The following is a 20,668-nucleotide window of genomic DNA, read 5'->3' as shown; positions in this document are numbered from 1 at the left end:
TAAAAGGCTTTGGGATTTTCCTTAACCCTGTTTACTAAAGATATTTCATGACCCCTTTTAGCCCTCTTAATTCCTCGTTTCAGATTGGTCCTACATTCCCGATATTCTTTCAAAGCTTCGTCTTTCTTCAGCCTCCTAGACCTTATGTATGCTTCCTTTTTCCTCTTAGCTAGTCTCACAATTTCACCTGTCATCCATGGTTCCCTAATCTTGCCATTTCTATCCCTCATTTTCACAGGAACATGTCTCTCCTGAACGCTAATCAACCTCTCTTTAAAAGCCTCCCACATATCAAATGTGGATTTACCTTCAAACAGCTGCTTCCAATCTACATTCCCCAGCTCCTGCCGAATTTTGGTACAGTTGGCCTTCCCCCAATTTAGCACTCTTCCTTTAGGACCACTCTCGTCTTTGTCCATGAGTATTCTAAAACTTACGGAATTGTGATCACTATTCCCAAAGTAGTCCCCTACTGAAACTTCAACCACCTGGCCCGGCTCATTCCCCAACACCAGGTCCAGTATGGCCCCTTACCGAGTTGGACTATTTACATACTGCTCTAGAAAACCCTCCTGGATGCTCCTTACAAATTCTGCTCCATCTAGACCTCTAACACTAAGTGAATCCCAGTCAATGTTGGGAAAATTTAAATCTCCTATCACCACCACTCTGTTGCTCCTACATCTTTCCATAATCTGTTTACATATTTGTACCTCTATCTCACGCTCGCTGTTGGGAGGCCTGTAGTACAGCCCCAACATTGTTACCGCACCCTTCCTATTTCTGAGTTCTGTCCATATTGCCTCACTGCTCGAGTCCTCCATAGTGCCTTCCTTCAGCACAGCTGTGATATCCTCTTTGACCAGTAATGCAACTCCTCCACCCCTTTTACCTCCCTCTCTATCCCGCCTGAAGCATTGGAGGGGAATGTAGCCCCTCCCAAGCCCACCCTCCACATCCATGTGGAACCTTTGCCCTCTCAGGTGGACATAATCCGGGGCCTCAGTTTAACGTCTCAGCCAAAAGACAAACCCGGCGCTCCCTCGGCCCCGGCCCTCCGCCAGTCCGGCGCTCCCTCGGCACCACTTTGGAGTGTCAGCCTAAGTTTTGTGCTCCAGCCTCTGGATTGGTTCTTGTACCGTCAGCTTTTTCACTCGGAAGCCAGAGTGTGACCATTGAGACAGGGTTTGAATATGTGAATGTGGTTCAGCCCTCAATCCCCCCTCAATGTCCTTCGATCTGAGGTTGCGAGTTCCAAACAGCTCTTTCCTGTTGCTTTAGTTTGCATGAAAGCCTTGTGTCCCTCGGATCTTGGCTAAGCTCTATTCCGTGTATCTGTAATGGGTTTAAAGAATGTGTTGCCCCATCTGTGAGTCCAGTATCAACAGAACAGATGAGTGTGAAGTGACTGAGCGTGCTGTTGCTGTTGTTTGTTCTGTGAAGGATGAGCTGGAGGAGGAGTATGGCACCCGGTTCATGGCTTCGACTCGGAGGCTGCTGTGGGAGTTCCTGGAGAGGCTGGACAGCATCCTACCCCGGCCCAGGATTGATCAGGTGAGCACCAGACACCCACAGCCCTCCTCCCTGGAGGAGAGCTTCCCCCTTCCTTGACATCCCCCTCCTACCCGGGAGAGACCCTCCTTCCCCCACCCCTCCCCGGGGGAGATGCACCCCCACCACCCACCTTCCCAGGTGGAAACCACTCCCATTCCATCCCATTATTCTGTGTAACTGAAGCTGCACTCCAGTCTTCCAGACCAGGAGAGTGTGTTATATACAGCTGCAACTTGTCCAGTTTTTACAGTAGTACAAAGCTGTATCTGACAATTGGGGAAGGAAAATAAGTTATAAAATGTTCGCTGGGAAGTATCCCAGTCGCTTAGCGCCTCCTCACGCTGACACAGAACTCGCCCCTTTCATTTTTGGGCTGGAACAGGAACATTGTGGTTATGTTACTGCACTAGTAATCCAGAGGCCTGGATTACTGATCTGGAAACATGAGTTCAGATCCCACCACAGCAGCTGGCGAATTTAAATTCAGTTAATTAAATCTGGAATGAAAAGCTAGTCTCGGTAATGGTGACCATGAAACTACTGGATTGTCATGAAAGAAACCCATCTGGTTCACTAATGTCCTTTAGGGAAGGAAATCTGCTGTCCTTACCTGGTCTGGCCTACATGTGACTCCAGACCCACAGCAATGTGGTTGACTCTTAAATGCCCTCTGAATTGGGCCAGGAAGCCCCTCAGTTATATTAAACCACTACAGCAAAGTAGAATGAGAATAAAACCGGACGGACCACCCGGCATCGACCTAGGCGCCGGATACGACAACGGCAAACCCAGCCCTGTCGACCCTGCAAAGTCCTCCTTACTAACATCTGGAGATTTGTTTTAAAATTGGGAGAGCTTTCCCACAGACTGGTCAAGCAACAGCCTGACATACTCATACTCACTGATGCTCAGCGACAGTGAAGGAACGGTGATATAGTTCCAAGTCAGGATGGTGTGACTTGGAGGGGAACTTGCAGATGGTGGTGTTCCCATGCATTTGCTGTCCTTGTCCTTCTAGTTGGTAGAGGTCGCGGGTTTGGAAGGTGCTGTCGAAGGAGCCTTGGTGCGTTGCTGCAGTGCATCTTGTAGATGGTACACACTGCTGCCAATGTGTGTCGGTGGTGGAGGGAGTGAATGTTTGTAGATGGGGTGCCAATCAAGTGGGCTGCTTTGTTCTGGATGGTGTCGAGCTTCTTGTGTGTTGGTTGGAGCTGCACCCATCCAGGCAAGTGGAGAGTATTCCATCACACTCCTGACTTGTGCCTTGCAGATGGTGGACAGGCTTTGGGGAGTCTGGCGATGGGTTACTCACCGCAGGATTCCCAGCCTCTGACCTGCTCTTGTAGCCACGGTATTTATATGGATACTCCAGTTCAGTTTTTGGTCAATGGTAGCCACTATGATTTTGATAGTGGGGGATTCAGCGATGGTAATGCCATTGAAAGTCAAGGGGAGATGGATAGATTCTTGTTGGAGATGGTCATTGCCTGGCACTTGTGTGGCGCGAATGTTAGTTGCTGCTTATCAGCTCAAGCCTGGATATTGTCCAGGTCTTGCTGCATCTGACATATAAAACACAAAGGAGTTAATCCTGAATACCAAAACACACTTGCTGAGGTCAGGTAGAGTTGAACAGTGGGAACCACTCAAATCTCACCACATGGCTGTAACACACCAGCCATATGGTTCAGATTCTGAGAACATCAGAGTGTAATCATACCCTGACAATTTACACTTGCTTTTTGTCATTTTCCACAATTTCAACTAAGATTGTAGTTTTTCTGTCCGAAATTTTAATTAGCTTCCAAACTTCACCTTTATCCCGATGACTCTTTCTTTTCAGGTTAACGGGCCTGTAATTCGCTGTTTTCTTTCTCCCTCCTTTCTTGAATAGCAGTGTTACATTTGCTGACTTACAATCTTCTGGGAACATTCTAGAACTGACTGAATTTTGGAAAATCCTTTCCAGCGCATCCACTGTCTCTGCAGCTACGCCTTGGATGTCTGTCATCAGGTCCTGATGGATGAATTGATGGCACAAATAGAAATAAATGGGTACGATAGCCATTACAGAGACATTTTTCAGCCCATCGTGTCTTAACCAGCTCTCTGAATGAGTAATTCACCTGGTGTCATTGCCCTGCCTTCTCCCTGTGACCCTGCACATGCCTTTTCAGATAATTCTCTTTGGAAAGCCTCGATTGAACCTGCCTCCATCACACTCTCAGGCAGTGCATTCCAGATCCTAACCACTCGCTGCGTGAAAAAGATTTTCCTGTGTCGTCATTGCTTAAATCTGTGCCCTCTCGTTCTCGACCCTTCCACCAATGGGAACAGTTTCTCTCTACTCTGTCCAGACCCCTCATGATTTTGAATACCTCTATCAAATCACCTCTCAGCCTTCTTGCCAAGGAAAACAGTCCCAACTTCTCCAATCTATCCACGTAACTGAAGTTCCTCATCCCTGGAACCATTCTCGTGAATCTTTTCTCTAATACCTTCACATTTTTCCTAAAGTGCGGGGCCCAGAACTGGACACAATACTGCAGCTGAGGCCGAACTAGTGTCTTATACAAATTTAACATAACTTCCTTGCTGTTCTACTCTGTGCCCTATTAATGAAGCATAGGATACTGTATGCTCTATTAACCGCTCTCTCAACCTGTCCTGACACCTTCAATGATTTATGCACATCTACACCTAGGTCCTCCTCCTGCACCCCCTTTAGAGTTGTACTTTTTATTTTATATTATCTCTTCGTGTTCTGACTAAAATGAATTATTTCACACTTCTCTGCATTAAATTTCATCTGCCACTTGTCCGCCCATTCCACCAACCTGTTCCACTAGCAAGAAAGACCCACCAGAGATGGTGGCACAGTGTTATACAGTCGGGAGGGAGTTGCCCTGGGAGTCCTCAACATTGATTCTGGACCCCATGAAGCCTCATGACATCAGGTCAAACAGGGACAAGGAAATCTCCTGCTGATTACCACCTACCGCCCTCCCTCAGCTGATGAATCAGTACTCCTCCATGTTGAACAGCACTTGGAAGAAGCACTGAGGGGGTCCTTATGAAGTTCTACATTATCCTCCTCACACTTCACATTGTTTCCAATTTTTGTATCATCTGCAAATTTTGTAATTGTGTCCTGTACATGAAGGTCTAGGTCATTAATATATATCAGGAAGAGCAAGGGTCCCAACACTGACACTTGGAAACTCTACTGCAAATTTTCCTCCAGTCCAAAAATCATCTATTAACCACTACTCTTTGTTTCCTGTCACTCAGCCAATTTCATATCCATGTTGTTGCTGTCCCTTTTATTCTATGAGCTATAACTTTGCTCACGTCTGCTGTGCAGCACTTTATCAAATATTTTTGGACGTCCATGTACACAACATCAACAACATTACCCTGATCAACCTTCTCTATTACCTCATCAAAAAACTCCGTTGGTTAAACATGATTTTCCCTTTCTAATTAACCCATTTTGTCCCGAATTATCATTTCTAGAAGCTTCCCCACCATCGAGGTTAAACTGACGAGCCTGTTGATGTTGGGTTTATCCTTGTACCCTTTTTTGAACAAGGGTGTAACATTTGCAGTTCTCCAGTCCTCTGGCTCCACCCCTGTATCTGAGGAAGACTGGAAGATTATGGCCATTATGATTATAACTTGATAGAATTTCACATTCAGTTTGAGAATGAGAAACTTGGATCTGAAACTAATGCCTTAAAATTGAAGGCAATTAGAAAGGTCTGAAGACAGAGTTGGCTAAAGTGGACTGGGAAATAGGTTAAACAGTAAGACAGTAGAGAAGCAGTGGCAGACATTTAAGGAGATTTTCATAACTCCCAAAAAGATATATTCCACTGAGACTCTACAAGAAGGTTGAACCGTCCGTGGCTAGCTGAGGAAGTTAAGGATGGTATCAAATTGAAAGAAAAGATGGACAATTCTGCAAAGGTCAGAAGATTGGGAAAATTTTGGAAACCAGCAGAGGATGACTTTTTTTTTAAAAAGGGAGAAATTATAGTATGAGAGTAAACTAGCAAGGAATATAAAAACAGTAAGAGCTTCTACAAGTAAATAAAAAGAATCGTTAAAGTAAACATTGATTCCTTAGAGGCTGAGTCTGGGGAATTAATAATGGGAAACAAGGAAATGGCAGAGACTTTGAGCAAATATTTTGTATCTGTCTTCATGGAAGAAGACACAAAAAGCATCCCATTAAAGTAGAAAATCAGGGGGCAAAAGGGAGAGAGGAGCATAAAACTATCACTAGCGAAAAAAGTACTAGGCAAACTAATGGGACTAAAGGCTGACATGTCCCCTGGACCTGATGGTCCACATTCTAGGCTTTTTTAAAAAAAAAAAGCATGGAAGAAGACACAAAAAGCATCCCATTAAAGTAGAAAATCAGGGGGCAAAAGGGAGAGAGGAGCATAAAACTATCACTAGCGAAAAAAGTACTAGGCAAACTAATGGGACTAAAGGCTGACATGTCCCCTGGACCTGATGGTCCACATTCTAGGCTTTTTTAAAAAAAAAAAGTGGCTGCAGAGATAGTGGATGCATTGGTTGCGACCTTCCCAAATTCCCTAGATTCTAGAAAGGTCCCAGCGGATTAGAAAACTCCAAATGTAACACCTCTATCCAAGAAAGGAGGGAGACAGAAAGCAGGAAACTATTGGCCAGTTAGCCTAACATCTGTCATTGGGAAAATGCTAGAATCCATTAAGGAAGTAGTAGCAGAACATTTAGAAAATCATAATGCAATCAGGTAGAGTCAACATGGTTTCCTGAAAGGGAAATCATGTTTGACAAATTTATTAGTGTTCTTTGAGAATGTGACGAGCAGGGTGGGTAAAGGGGAACCAGTAGATGTAGTGTATTTGGATTTCCAAAAGGCATTTGATAAGGTGCCACATAAAATGTTACTGCACAGGATAAGAACTCATGGTGTTGGGGGTGATACATTAGCATGGATAGAGGATTGACTAACTCGCAAGAAACGAGCTGGGATAAGTGGGTCATTTTTCGGGTTGGCAGACTGTAACTAGTGGAGTGCCACAGGGATCAGTGCTGGGGCCTCAGCTATTTACAATTTATATTAATGAATTAACATAACAGCAGAAATAGAAACAGGAGTAAACCACATGGCCCATCAGTCTGCTCCGCCATTCAACACGATCATGGCTGATCTTGGGCTTCAATTCCACTTTCCTGCCCACTCCCCATATCCCTTCATTCCCTGCAAGATCAAAGATCTATCTATCCCAGCCTTAAATGTTTTCAATGATGAAGCATCCACAACCCTCTGGGCTAAAGAATTCCAAAGATTTACAACCCTTTGAAGAACTTTCTCCTCATCTCAGTCCTGAATGATAACCCCCTGATCAGTCAAAGAACTCGATGGCAACACAATTTCCGTTATTGGGTTGTTAATTTGCTTAAACAAAAATTTAGTTTCTACATTGTCCAGCTTTAAAATAGCATTTTGAGAGAATATTTTGGAAAATATATGGTAATTTGGTCTCTAACAGGTAAATTAAAAGCCCTTAACAGTGTGGTCCATTGTTAACAGTTTATCTCATAATTCAATTCATTGATGTTAAAGAATTTCACATTCACAATTACTTAATGCTAGAATTTACTAAATTATATAAATGATATTGGGAGAAATATCACAAACACGGGATTTGTCTCAGTTGTTGAGATGACTAGATTTTGTTTTGCTACCAAGCTGAACAGGATTCGTGTGTGTCTGATAGGGGACGAAATGTTTCATGTTAACAAGAAGTCAAATTCTGCCTGGCAATTGTCAGCAAAGCTCAAAACCTTTGTCGGAAAAATATTCACTGCAGTGAAAAAGGGTGTGCCTTTCACATTCTCCAGGAAAAAGTTGATAAAGCCAAAGGCAAATTTAAGATTTTGGTAGCTAAAGGCCTGCTCGGGTCAGGGGAAATAAAACCCGACCCGAACCTGACACGACCATATCGGACCTGAGCCCGACCCGGCCCAAGTCAAAGAACAAAGAACAGTACAGCACAGGAACAGGCCATTCGGCCCTCCAAGCCTGCGCCGATCTTGATGCCTGCCTAAACTAAAACCTTCTGCACTTCCAGGGACCGTATCCCTCTATTCCCATCCTATTCATGTATTTGTCAAGATGCCTCTTAAACGTCGCTATCGTACCTGCTTCCACCACCTCCCCCGGCAGCAAGTTCCAGGCACTCACAACCCTCTGTAAAGAACTTTCCTCGCACATCCCCTCTATACTTTGCCCCTCTCACCTTAAACCTATGTCCCCTAGTAACTGACTCTTCCACCCTGGAAAAAGGCTTCTGACTATCCACTCTGTCCATGCCGCTTATAACTTTGTAAACATCTATCATGTCGCCCCTCCACCTCCGTCGTTCCAGTGAAAACAATCCGAGTTTATCAAAACTCTCCTCATAGCTAATGCCCTCCAGACCAGGCAACATCCTGGTAAACCTCTTCTGTACCCTCTCCAAAGCCTCCACGTCCTTCTGGTAGTGTGGCGACCAGAATTGCACGCAATATTCTAAGTGTGGCCTAACTAAAGTTCTGTACAGCTACAGCATGACTTGCCAATTTTTATACTCTATGCCCCGACCGATGAAGGCAAGCATGCCGTATGCCTTCTTGACTACCTTATCCACCTGCGTTGCCACTTTCAGTGACCTGTGGACCTGTACGCCCAGATCTCTCTGCCTGTCAATACTCCTAAGGGTTCTGCCATTTACTGTATACTTCCCACCTGTATTAGAGCTTCCAAAATGCATTACCTCACATTTGCCCGAATTAAACTCCATCTGCCATTTCTCCGCCCAAGTCTCCAACCGATCTATATCCTGCTGTATCCTCTGACAATCCTCATCACTATCCGCAACTCCACCAACTTTTGTGTCGTCCGCAAACTTACTAATCAAACCAGCTACATTTTCCTCCAAATCATTTATCTATATTTTCTCATTGGAGCGAAGAAGGATGAGAGGTGACTTGATAGAGGGGTACAAGATGATGAGAGGCATAGATAGAGTGGATAGTCAGAGACTTTTTCCCAGGGTGGAAAGGGCTATCACCAGGGGGCATAATTTTAAGGTGATTGCAGGAAGGTTTCGGGGAGATGTCAGAGGTAGGTTCTTTACACAGAGAGTGGTGGGTGCGTGGAATGCGCTGCCAGCGGTGGTAGTAGAAACAGATACATTAGGGGCATTTAAGCGACTCTTGGATAGGTACATGGATGATAGAATGAAGGGTAGGTAGTTAGTTTGATCTTAGAGTAGGTTAAAGGTTCGGCACAACATCATGGGCCGAAGGGCCTGTACTGTGCTGTACTGTTCTATGCTCTATACTACAAAGAGCAAAGGTCCCAGCACTGATCCCTGCGGAACACCACTAGTCACATCCCTCCATTCAGAAAAGCACCCTTCCACTGCTACCCTCTGTCTTCTATGACAGAGCCAGTTCTGTATCCATCTTGCCAGCTCACCTCTGATCCCGTGTGACTTCACCTTTTGTACCAGTCTGCCATGAGGGACCTTGTCAAAGGCTTTACTGAAGTCCATATTGATAACATCCACTGCCCTTCCTTCATCAATCATCTTCGTCACTTCCTCAAAAAACTCAATCAAATTAGTGAGACACGACCTCCCCTTCACAAAACCATGCTGCCTCTCGCTAATAAGTCCGTTTGTTTCCAAATAGGAGTAAATCCTGTCCCGAAGAATCCTCTCTAATAATTTCCCTACAACTGACGTAAGGCTGACCGGCCTATAATTTCCTGGATTATCCTTGCTACCCTTCTTAAACAAAGGAACAACATTGGCTATTCTCCAGTCCTCTGGGACCTCACCTGTAGCCAATGAGGATGCAAAGATTTCTGTCAAGGCCCCAGCAATTTCTTCCCTTGCCTCCCTCAGTATTCTGGGGTAGATCCCATCAGGCCCTGGGGACTTATCTACCTTAATGCTTTGCAAGACACCCAACACCACCTCCTTTTTGATAATGAGCTGACTGAGACTATCTGCACTCCCTTTCCTAGGCTCATCATCCACCAAGTCCTTCTCTTTGGTGAATAATGATGCAAAGTACTCATTTAGTACCTCGCCCATTTCCTCTGGCTCCACACGTAGATTCCCTTCTCTGTCCTTGAGTGGGCCAACCCTTTCCCTGGTTACCCTCTTGCTCTTTATATACATATAAAAAGCCTTGGAATTTTCCTTAATCCTGTTTGCCAATGACTTTTCATGACCCCTTTTAGCCTTCCTGACTCCTTGCTTAAGTTCCTTCCTACTGTCTTTATATTCCTCAAGGGATTTGTCTGTTCCTTGCCTTCCAGCCCTTACCAATGCTTCCTTTTTCTTTTTGATGAGGCTCACAATATCCCGCGTTATCCAAGGTTCCCGAAACTTGCCAAACTTATCCTTCCTCACAGGAACATGCTGGTCCTGGATTCTAATCAACTGACGTTTGAAAGACTCCCACATGTCAGATGTTGATTTACCCTCAAACAGCCAATTTTTCCCGAGCCGACCACCGGAATGTTCCCTTTACCTACCTTGCGACTCTGAGTCTGCAGGAAGCTGCAGCATGAGCATGATAACGTCAGAGTCGCTCACTGCGCAGACTCAGTTTCCCTCCTTGACGTCCCGGACTCCCAGCTCGGGTAGGTTTTTATACTTTTAAGACTTACCAGCAGAGCAAAATGCAATTCTTTCTTTGTGCGACCGACCCGACCTGACCCGACCCGACCCGACCCGGAAATCCGGACCCGGAAGAGCGACCCGAATCCGACACGTCGTCTGGTCGGTTCGGGTCGGGTTACAGGCCTTTATTGGTAGCATCAAGATTCAACTTTGAAAACAAAAGTCATGTTTTCTTTTACCTACTCCTGGGATGTAGAAACTGGATGTTTGCCCAACCTATATACAAGATTGAATTTAAGTCGTAACTGTAAATATCAGAGAAATTAAAGCGAATAATTTTTTACAGCATCAACTAAGTGCTTAATGTTCCTTAGATTCTCTGAACAATTTTTCCTCCTGAAGTATGCTTATGCTTTTACTCCACTTTTTAATTTTTGTTTCTTCTTGCAGCTCCGAATAGTTTTTATTTTAGGCAAATCTTTTTCTTTTCTTTTTAGGCAAATTTTTTTTTAAATGCTCGTCAGGTAAAAATTGATGATTTCGATGAAGAGACCAAGAGTAATGTATCCAAGTTTGCTGCAAGTACAAAGCGAGGTGGGAATGTAAGCTACGAGGAGGGCAGAGAGGCTGCACAGAGATATGGACAGATTAAGTGAATGGGCAAGAAGGTGTTAGATGGAGTATAATCTGGGAAAGTGAGAGACTATTCACTTTAGTAGTTAAAAACAGAAAAGAATATTTTTTAAAAGGTGTGAAACTTGTAAATGTTGATGTTCAGAGAGACTTTGGTATAAATTTCTGAGGAGGACTTGACAGGGTAGATGCTGAGAGGATGTTTCCCCTTGGGGAATCTAGAAATAGAGGGCACAGTTTCAGAATAAGGGCTCTCCCTTTTAAGATGAGGATCAGGAGAAATTTCTTTTCAAAGTTGTGGATCTTTGGAATTCTCTGCCCCAGAGACCATGGAGGCTGAGTCATTGAATATAGTCAGGGCAGTGATAGACAAATTCTTCAGCTCTAGGAGAGTGAAGGGTTATGGGGAACAGGCAGGAAAGTGGAATAAAAACAAGAAATGCTGGAAATACTCAGCAGGTCTGGCAGCATCTGTGGAGAGAGAAACAGAGTTAACGTTTCAAGTCAGTGACCCTTCTTCAGAAAAGTGGAGTTGAGGCCATGATCAGATCAGCAATGATCTTATTGAATGGCAAAGCAGACTCGAGGGGCCAAATGGCCTACTTCTATTTCTTATGTTCACCCCCACTCCCACCCTGTCCCTGTCCATACCACTGTGCATGCTACCCCAAGTACTGGAGAGGAATGATTCACCCCTGCAGTTCACTGCTGACTAGTTTCAACCCCATCTCCTTTTCTCCCTGTTGCCTTGACAGCTGCTGGCTGCTAGTATGGATGTTGGATGCCTCTTCCCGGGGGAGCAAGCTCTCCTGTCTGTCCTGGCCAATCCCCATACGTCTGTTCCTGATGTTCTCCTGACACTGATGCAGCGAATCAGACAGCAGCGGAGCCAGGATCTGAGCAGTGAGTTCAACAATGGTTTTTGTGCTTTACTGTATCCCATCTCAGCCCTCGGGAGTGCAAGAGAATGTGGTGTGCCCTCTTACTGGGCTAATAATCCTGGGGTCGTGAGTTCAAATCCCACCTTGGGCAGTTTGAGAATTTGTATTTAGTTTAAAAAAAAAAAAATCTGGAAATAAAAATTGACGATGAAACTGTCAGATTGTAAAAAAAATTCAACTGGTTCACTATGTGCTTTCGAGAAGAAAAGCTGCCGACCTTTACCCAGTGTTAGTCTGTATGTGACTCCAGACCCACACCAACGTGGTTGACTCTTCAACGCCCTCTGAAGTGATCTAGCGATACACTCAGTTGTATCCTTACCTGCAGACATAGCCATGCTGCACCCTCTGCACCCTCGCCTAGACACATGGGAATGGAATTTAATGCAGAGAAGTGTGAAATGATGCATTTTGGTCGCAAGGATTATGAGAGGCAATACAAAATAAAGGGTGTAATTACAAAGAGGGTACAAATATTTTGAAGATGGCAGGACAAGTTGAGAAGGCATGTGGGATCCTGGGCTTTATAAATAGAGGCATAGAGTACAAAAGCAAAGTTACGTTAAACCTTTATAAATCATTGGTTAGACCTCAGCTAGAGTACTGTATCCAGTTATGGAGAAGCTGGGGTTGTTTGCTTTAGAGCAGAGAAGGTCAAGAGGTGACTTGATAGATGCTCAAAATCATGAAGGTTTTGATAGAGTAAATGAGGAGAAACTATTTCCGGTGACAGGAGGGTGAGTAACCAGAGGACAGGGATTTAAGGTAATTGGCAAAAGAACCAGAGGCAACAGGATGACGTGAGATTTATTAGTAACTTGCAAAAGGGAATTGGATAAGTACTTGAAGGGAACATTTTGCAGGGCAATGTGGAAAGGGCAGGGGAGTGGAACTAATTTGGATAGTTCTTTCAAAAAGTCAGTGCAGGTGCGATGGGCTGAATGGCCTTCTGTGTTATCATTCTATGACACTACTGTATTATGTGCCTGATGTCTATCATAAGTCCTTTTTCTGTTTCATTTTTAATCTCTATATCTTCATTCACTCGAGCAGCTCCAGCTTTCCTTTCCCCCTTTAGGAATGTGTCTATTCTGTATCTGAACCATCTCCTCTTTGAAGACCTCCCATTGCAAATTTACTGTTTTAACTGCTAATCTTTGATTCCAATCCTCCTGGGCCAGATCCCTGTACAACTCACTGAAATAAGCCCTCCTCCAGTTGAATATTTTCACCTTTGATTATTCCATATCATTTTCTTTAACTACACACAATCTGATATTATGATAAAAGCAAAATACTGCGGATGCTGGAAATCTGAAATAAAAAGAAGAAATGCTGGAACCACTCAGCAGGTCTGGCAGCATCTGTGGAAAGAGAAGCAGAGTTAACGTTTCGGGTCAGTTCCGAAGAAGGGTCACTGACGCGAAACGTTAACTCTGTTTCTCTTTCCACAGATGCTGCCAGACCTGCTGAGTGGTTCCAGCATTTCTTCTTTTTATTTCTGATATTATGATCGCTGTTCCCTAAATACACCCCCAATGAAACTTGTCCCACTTCATTCCCCAGAACCAGATACAGCCCTGTTTCCTTCCTCATTGGGATGCAAACAAGTGATCAAAGAAAATTCTCTTGTACACGTTTCAGGAAGTCCTCCCCCTCTTTGCTCTTTACAGTGTTACCATTCGAGTTTAGATTCAGGTAATTGAAATCTCCCTTTATCACTATTCTATCGTCTGTGCACCTGGTATCTCCATCATTGTGCCCTTCCCTCACAAACAGTAATTAACCTCACGGCAAGGATATTGGTGTAGAGGGAACTTCACTCTGTATCTAACCCTGTACTGTACCTGTCCTGGGGAGTGTTTGATGGGGACAGTGTAGAGGGAGCTCTACTCTGTATCTAACCCCATGCTGTATCTGCCCTGGGGAGTGTTTGATGGGACAGTCTACAGGGAGCTTTACTCTGTATCTAACCCCGTTTTTTTTTAAGGTGGCCTTTATACCCCAGGCCCCTTTTATATTTTTTCATGTCGAGGGGGCCTTTATTCCTCAGGCCCCCTTTATATACATATTTATAAAAATAACTTTATTAAAAACAGAAAAATAAACCAAAACTCAAATTAAAATGCCATTCTCAGTGTTGATGATGCACTCCAGACCCTGCAGTGCCCACCTGTATCTAACCCCGTTTTTTTTCAGGTGACCTTTATACCCCAGGCCCCTTTTATATTTTTCACGTCGAGGGGGCCTTTATTCCTCAGGCCCCCTTTATATACATATTTACAGTTTTAAAATAACTTTATTAAAACCAGATAAATAAACAAAAAACTCAAATTAAAATGCCATTCTCGGCGTCAACGATGCACTCCAGTCCCTGCGGTGCCCACCGGTCGCGGAAGGCCTCAAGCGTACCGGCGGACACCGCATGCTCCTTCTCCAGGGACACCCGGGCGCGAACGTAACCGCGGAAGAGGGGCAGGCAATCGGGGAGGACGGACCCCCCGACAGCCCACAACCTGGACCTGTGAATTGCCACCTTGGCCAGGCCCAGGAGCAGACCGACGAGGAGATCCTCCTCCCGGCCCAAGCCCCTCCGCACTGGGTGCCCAAAGATCAGGAGCGTGGGACTGAAGTGCAGCCAGAATTTGAGGAGCAGCCCCTTCAGATACTCAAATAGGGGTTGCAACCTCGCACACTCCATATAAACTTGGAACACGGACTCGTCCAGGCCGCAGAAAGTACAGGCGGCCTGGGAGTCCGTGAACCTACTTAAAAGCCGATTGCACGGGACTGCTCTGTGCAGCACCCTCCACCCCAGGTCCCCGATGTAAAGGGTGAAGACTCCCGCGTAGAGAGACCTCCATCGGGGTTTCCCCTCGCCGCCAGATGGCAACGCGGACCGCCAGGGCGTGTCCGGTCGGCTGACGAGGGCGAGGAAGTGGAGTGTGTGCAGGAGCAGCCCGTACAGGAAACCCCTCCGCGCCGATTGGAATGGCACGGAGGGCATTTCCGAGAGGCGGCTCGGGTTGTGCGGGACCGGCTCCCGAGGAGGGTTTCGGGGCCTGGGTCCGATGAGCAGTTCCGGCCGAGCGGAGGTCAGCTCGGCCGGGATCGCTCCACACTCCCGAGCCCCCGCGCCACCCGCAGTGAGGGGCGTCCCGGGGGTTTCGGCTACTCCTCCGCCCGCCGGACCGTCCCCGAAGTCGGCCGCCCGAACAGCCAAGGCGCTCCCCTCCGACAGCGGGGGAGCGCCCTGACTGGAGGTGACCATGTTCCAGACTCTGAATAGATCCCGGTAAAAGACAGGCAACTCCCTCAGAAGCGTGGCTAACGGATTCCACCGGGAGCTGCGTGTCGTCTTGAAGGCAGTGACACTGGCGGAAAAAATACGCCGCCAGCGCACACCATCTGGGAGGACGCTCGACGTACAGGTATCTCTGCAGGGTCCGAAGGCGGAGAGTTGCAGCCTGGGTGCGGACGCACACCAGCGACTGGCCGCCCTCCTCAATCGGGAGACTCAGGACCACGGCAGAGACCCAGTGTTTCCTCTTGCCCCAGAAGAAATCGACGAGTTTCTTCTGGATCTTGGTGGCAAATACAGGGGGCGGGGCCAAAGTGACCAACCGGTACCACAGCATGGAGGCCACCAGTTGGTTTATGACCAGTGCTCGGCCCCTGTAGGAAAGCACTCGGAGCAGTCCTGTCCAGCGCCCCAGCCGAGCGGTGACTTTCGCCTCCAACTCCTGCCAATTTGCCGGCCAGGCTTCCTCAGCGGGGCTAAAGTGGACTCCCAGATAGAGGAGGTGCGTGGTGCTCCACGCAAAAGGTGTCATCTCCTCCGGCAGGGAGTCCACCCGCCACTGACCCACCAGGAGTCCGGAACATTTCTCCCAATTGATCCTCGCGGAGGACGTGGCAGAAAAGGTCTGCTGGCAGTCGCTCATCCTCCGCAAGTCAACGGGATCTGTGACAGTGAAGAGCACGTCATCGGCGTAAGCCGAAAGGACGACCCGCATGGCCGGCTTGCGCAGAGCCAATCCCGTCAACCTCCTGCAAAGCAGGCACAGGAAGGGCTCCACGGAGATGGTATACAATTGGCCGGACATGGGGCATCCCTGACGCACTCCTCTCCCAAAGCGAAGGGGCGCCGTCAAGGACCCGTTAACTTTGACTAGACACTCTGCGGCGGCGTATAAAAGTTGGACCCGGGCCACAAAATGTGGCCCGAGTCCGAAAGCGCGCAGAGTCCCGAAAAGGTATTCGTGATCCACCCTGTCGAACGCCTTCTCCTGATCGAGGGAGAGAAAGGTGACTGACTGACCAGTCCTCTGGGAAAGATGGATCAGGTCCCGGACCAGGTGGATGTTGTCCTGGATGGACCGGCCCGGGAGGATCATGTGGGCCAGCACGGAGCCCAGGCGGGTAGACATAGCCCGGGCAAAGATCTTATAATCCGTGCTGAGGAGGGAGACCGGACGCCAGTTTTTAAGCAGGCGGAGATCGCCCCTCTTCGGCAGCAGGACGATGACCGCCCTGCGCCACGAGAGGGGCATCTCCCCGGTCGCCAGGCTTTCCCCCAGGACCCGTGCGTAATCGTCCCCCAGGACGTCCCAGAACGCCCTGAGGAACTCCATGGTCAACCCATCCAGCCCTGGGGATTTGCCCCTTGAGAGCTGGTGGAGGGCACCAGTCAGCTCCGCCAACGCGAGCGGAGCCTCCAATCCTTCGGCCCCCTCCGGGCTGACCTGCAGCAGGTCCTCCCACAAAACTCTGCGCGCATCCTCGCTGGAGGGATCTGGAGAGAACAACGCACTGTAATAAGTACGGACCAGGAGGCCCATTCCCTCCGGATCCGTGATGGAGGAGCTGTCGTCGGCCAGCAGCTCGACGAGCTGCTTACGGACCCCCCGCCATTTTTCCAGCGAGTAGAGGAAGGGTGAGGCGCGGTCCAAATCTTCCAGGATCTGGATCCGCGACCTCACGTATGCGCCTCGGGACCCTATGAACTGCAGGTCCCTCAGCGCGCCCTTCTTCTCTTTGTACGCCTGCCACAGGGCCGGGTCCACGACGGCATGACCGAGGCGGGACTCCAAGTCGAGCACCTCCCTCTCAAGGTGTCTGATCTCGGCTTCCCGCATCTTGGTCGACCCCTTCGCGTCCTCCTGACAGAAGACGCGGATGTGAGTCTTGCCCACATCCCAACATAGCCTCAAGGAGGGGAAGCCCCCCTGCTTCCTTCTCCAATCGGCCCAGAATCGACAGAACGAGTCCCGAAATCGCTCGTCCTCCAGCAGCCGGTTGTTAAAGTGCCAGTACGCGGACCCCGCCCGCGTTCGGAGCGAAGTCCGCCCACAACAGGCGGTGGTCCGAGCACGGCACCAGTCGCATGGAGGCCGCCGAGACGCGGGAGACGTACGCCTGCGAAAAGTAGAGGCGGTCGATTCGCGACCCTCCTCCTCCAGACCTCCACGTGAAGGCGCTGGAGTTGGGATGGAGATTCCGCCAGACGTCCACCAAGTTAAGGGAGCTGATCAGTCCCCTCAACTTCTCCACCGACGCTTGGCCGCGCTGGGGACCGGAGCGATCCCCCACCTCGAGGGTGCTGTTAAAATCCCCCCCCCCGAGGATGATGCACTCGCCGCTATCGATGGAGCTCAAGAGAGCGGATACTTCTTCAAAGAAGCACGCTTGCAACGCGCCGGGCCTGGACGCGTACACGTTCACCAAGTGGAGCGGCACGCAACCCAGGCGAACGGCGAGGTGGAGCAAGCGGCCCAGCACTAGCTCCTTGACCCCCAAGATCTCCGGCTGAAAAGTCGGGGCCAACAAGATAGCCACCCCACTAGAAATAGGGGTGGGGTGACTCATGTAGACCCCACCCTGCCACTCCAGGAGCCAGGTGGCTTCATCTCCCGGAACGGTGTGGGTTTCCTGCAGAAAGCTCACCGCGTATCTCCCTTCCCTGAGGACTGAGAGATTGTGAAATCTGCGGTGAGACCCCCTGCTGCCGTTTATGTTGAGGCTGGCTATGGTTATCGTCATGTCAAAGGTACTTAAAACCCATCACCAACAGCTCACTGTGAGGAGGGAGTGGAAGTGCACCTGGCCTTCCACTCCCCCAGCAACCCATTGAGGAACACATTAAAACGGCGCCTCTCAACCAGTTTCACGCCCGCGCGCTTGCCCACTTTCTTCAGGGCGGCACGGATGGACTGGATGATCAGCGCCAGATTCGACCAGCGGTCGAGGGCCAGCTGAACTTTATTGCGGCAACCCCTGCAAGCCGCGAGGAAATCCCGGAGTTCCGTCGTGGGGATGAGAGGAGATTCGGTGGGAGGCACGAGGGACTCCACCACCTCACTGGCGATGGAATCAAGATCATCCTCCATGCCCCACACCGAATCCCCATCCTCCTTCGGGTCGTCACCGCCAGCGGCCGACACCTCCACCACACACTGTGGGGCGGACATCCCGGCCGCGCCAGCTGGTCCCGCCTCCGTCACGATCCCACCCCCAGGATCGATGGCGGAGGAATCCTCTCTGGGTTCTATTGTGAAACTGGAGCCTGTGGGTACCAGCAGTTCAGGACCCCCCGCCACCTCCGTCCCCAGGCCAATGAGTGGTCCAGGGGAGACAGAGGTTCCCGACTCCGGAAATCCAGCCGGAGCCGAGACCGGAGGCGGAGAGAGGAGGCCATCTCCCACTCCGCCAGCACCCACAGGCCCAGCAGATGGGGCAGCATTCTCGGTTATAACCGGGTCGGGTGTCTCCTGGTTGGTGGTGGACTCCGGTTGGGAGGGCCGACCCTTTGGGGCCCCGCCCTCCCCTCTATTCAGGGCACCCAACCCAGTGGTAGTGGCAGAATGGGCGGCGTCCCCAGGCTCCCCCACAACAAGCAGGGCTCCACTGGCTTCCCCTGGAGGGGCCACACGTACAGGTGTTTCCCCCTCCACTCCATCCTGAGGAATAGGGAGCTCCTGCCCAGACTTTGCAGCCTTGATGTTGGTGGTGGTGGTAGGGGAAACCTGGGGACCTGAAACAGTTGACAGCTCCCCTCCAACAGATGGACCCTGCGCCTCAGGGCCCCTTGTCACCTCTGTGGAGGGGTGCCTTCTCTTTTTTTCCCAGTTGGGTGCAGAGGCTCAGAGACCTCCATGTCATCAGAGGCCTCCGCACTCTCTTTTTTTCTTATTCACCCTGGGCCTGAGCCCAGCCCTGGGGCAAGTTGACTCCCCGAGATTGGGCTCTGTGCTGAGCTCAGAATGAAGGGCGGACGTTGGATAAAATGAGCCTTTGCGCAGTGGCCTCCAGGGGGTCCACTGGCAGAAAAGTCCCACCCACGGTGAGCCCCTTGTTCAGAGCCAGGGACACCGCCTGCTCGGTCTTCAGGAAAAACACTGCCTTCCCGTACATTTTAGAGGCTGCAACAATGGCCGAAGGGCCGACAACCTCGGCCATTGCTTTCACACATGCCTCTATTGTCATGTTCGGGTGGACGGAGCTCTTGACCCCATGCTTCGATGTTATTAATGCAAACGGTGACGGGGCAACAGGTGCAGCTCCAGCAGCCGCAGCAGCATATGTACGGGAAGGCCCCGCCACCGGCGAAGGAGGGCTTGCCATGGGGTCTAACAGCCACGTCCACCCCCAAGAAACAAAGCAATTTTACACAATTGAAACAAAACAAACAAACTTTAAACAAAATGGAGTGGGAGTAGAGGAGGATAGGGGTAGGAAGGTAAAGGAAAAAGGGGGGATAGGTGACTGAGGCGACTGAGTGGAGGAAGGGAGAAAGGCTGAAAGGGATGTTTGATCCAACTGCCAGTTGGAGCACCTTTGTAACAATTAGTCCAAATCTGTTTGCTGTCTTCCAGTTGGGGGAGGCTTCTTCGCCCGGGACGGCTGGAGTTGCCCGGTACTCTCCCCTTCTGCTTTTAACAAGAAAGTCTTCACCCGGGCAACTCCAGCTGTCCCAAGCAGGCAGTTGGGGTGGGGAGGGAGCTCCCTGTGTGCAAGCACCAATACAAATACAGGGGCCCCTACTGGATTTGGCAGCCCCACCCAAGTCTTCCAGCCTCTTCTCCCTCCTCCAAACAGTTCAAACTTAAGAGCTCTTCAGGTGCCCTGACACCCACCTCTCCCAAACAATTGCAGCCTTCCTTGATAGTTTCAATCCACTCTGCATTCACCTCTCTCCAGTTACTGCAGTCTCCACTCTGCAGTTGCTGCAGCACAGGTGCAGCTGCTCCCCCTGATTGCTGGCAGGAAGTGCTCCAAATTGCCCAGCCAATCCCAGTGCTGTCCCTGTCCTGGGAGTGTTTGATGGGACAATGTAGAGGGAGCTTTACTCTGTATCTAACCCCGTTTTTTTTTGTTACCTGTCCCACGCGAAAAGGTTAGACAACCCTGGTGTAGAGGGAGCTTTACTCCGTATCTAACCCCCATTTTTTTTTCCTTTTTCTTTTTTTTTTCCTTTTTCTTTTTTTTTTCTGACCCCCGTGCTGTACCTGCCCTGGGAGTGTTTGATGGGGGACAGTGTAGAGGGAACTTTACTCTGTATCTAACCCCCGTTTTTTTTTTTTGTCGATTGGGCCTTTATATACATTTTAAAATAACTTTATTAAAACCAGATAAAGAAACAAAACTCAAATTAAAATGCCATTCTCGGCGTCAACGATGCACTCCAGTCCTTGCCCCGTGCTGTAACTGTCCTGGGATTGTGTGATGGGGACAGTGTAGAGGGAGCTTTACTCTGTATCTAACCCCCTGAATCTGCCACACTCACCAACTGTCTTTACTTTGAATATAAAACTCACCAAACATCTTAAGATGTCAAAGCACTGACTACTTGATGAAATATGT

The 20,668-nt window shown here is 48.9% G+C and overlaps 2 protein-coding genes across 5 annotated transcripts in view; one reads left to right on the top strand and one right to left on the bottom strand.

Annotated features, from left to right (window-relative positions):
* LOC137378680 (uncharacterized protein KIAA0513-like) overlaps positions 1–20,668 on the bottom strand; it is a 215,786-nt gene that overhangs the window by 29,487 nt on the left and 165,631 nt on the right. The window lies entirely within an intron of this gene.
* LOC137378679 (uncharacterized) overlaps positions 1–20,668 on the top strand; it is a 48,635-nt gene that overhangs the window by 11,638 nt on the left and 16,329 nt on the right. For 3 of the 4 annotated variants that reach the window (XM_068049001.1, XM_068048998.1, XM_068049000.1), the window contains 3 exons: positions 1,444–1,554; positions 11,621–11,768; positions 13,373–13,504. In XM_068049001.1, coding sequence (XP_067905102.1) covers positions 1,444–1,554; positions 11,621–11,768; positions 13,373–13,504 — 391 coding nt within the window. The remainder of the gene's footprint in view (positions 1–1,443; positions 1,555–11,620; positions 11,769–13,372; positions 13,505–20,668) is intronic. The other variant, XM_068048999.1, reaches the window with a different exon arrangement.

This window comes from Heterodontus francisci, chromosome 17 (genome assembly GCF_036365525.1).
Source record: "Heterodontus francisci isolate sHetFra1 chromosome 17, sHetFra1.hap1, whole genome shotgun sequence".
Taxonomy (NCBI): Eukaryota; Metazoa; Chordata; class Chondrichthyes; order Heterodontiformes; family Heterodontidae; genus Heterodontus; species Heterodontus francisci.
The sequence above is the reverse complement of the archived record's forward strand: the minus strand, read 5'-3'. Positions and strand labels throughout refer to the sequence as shown.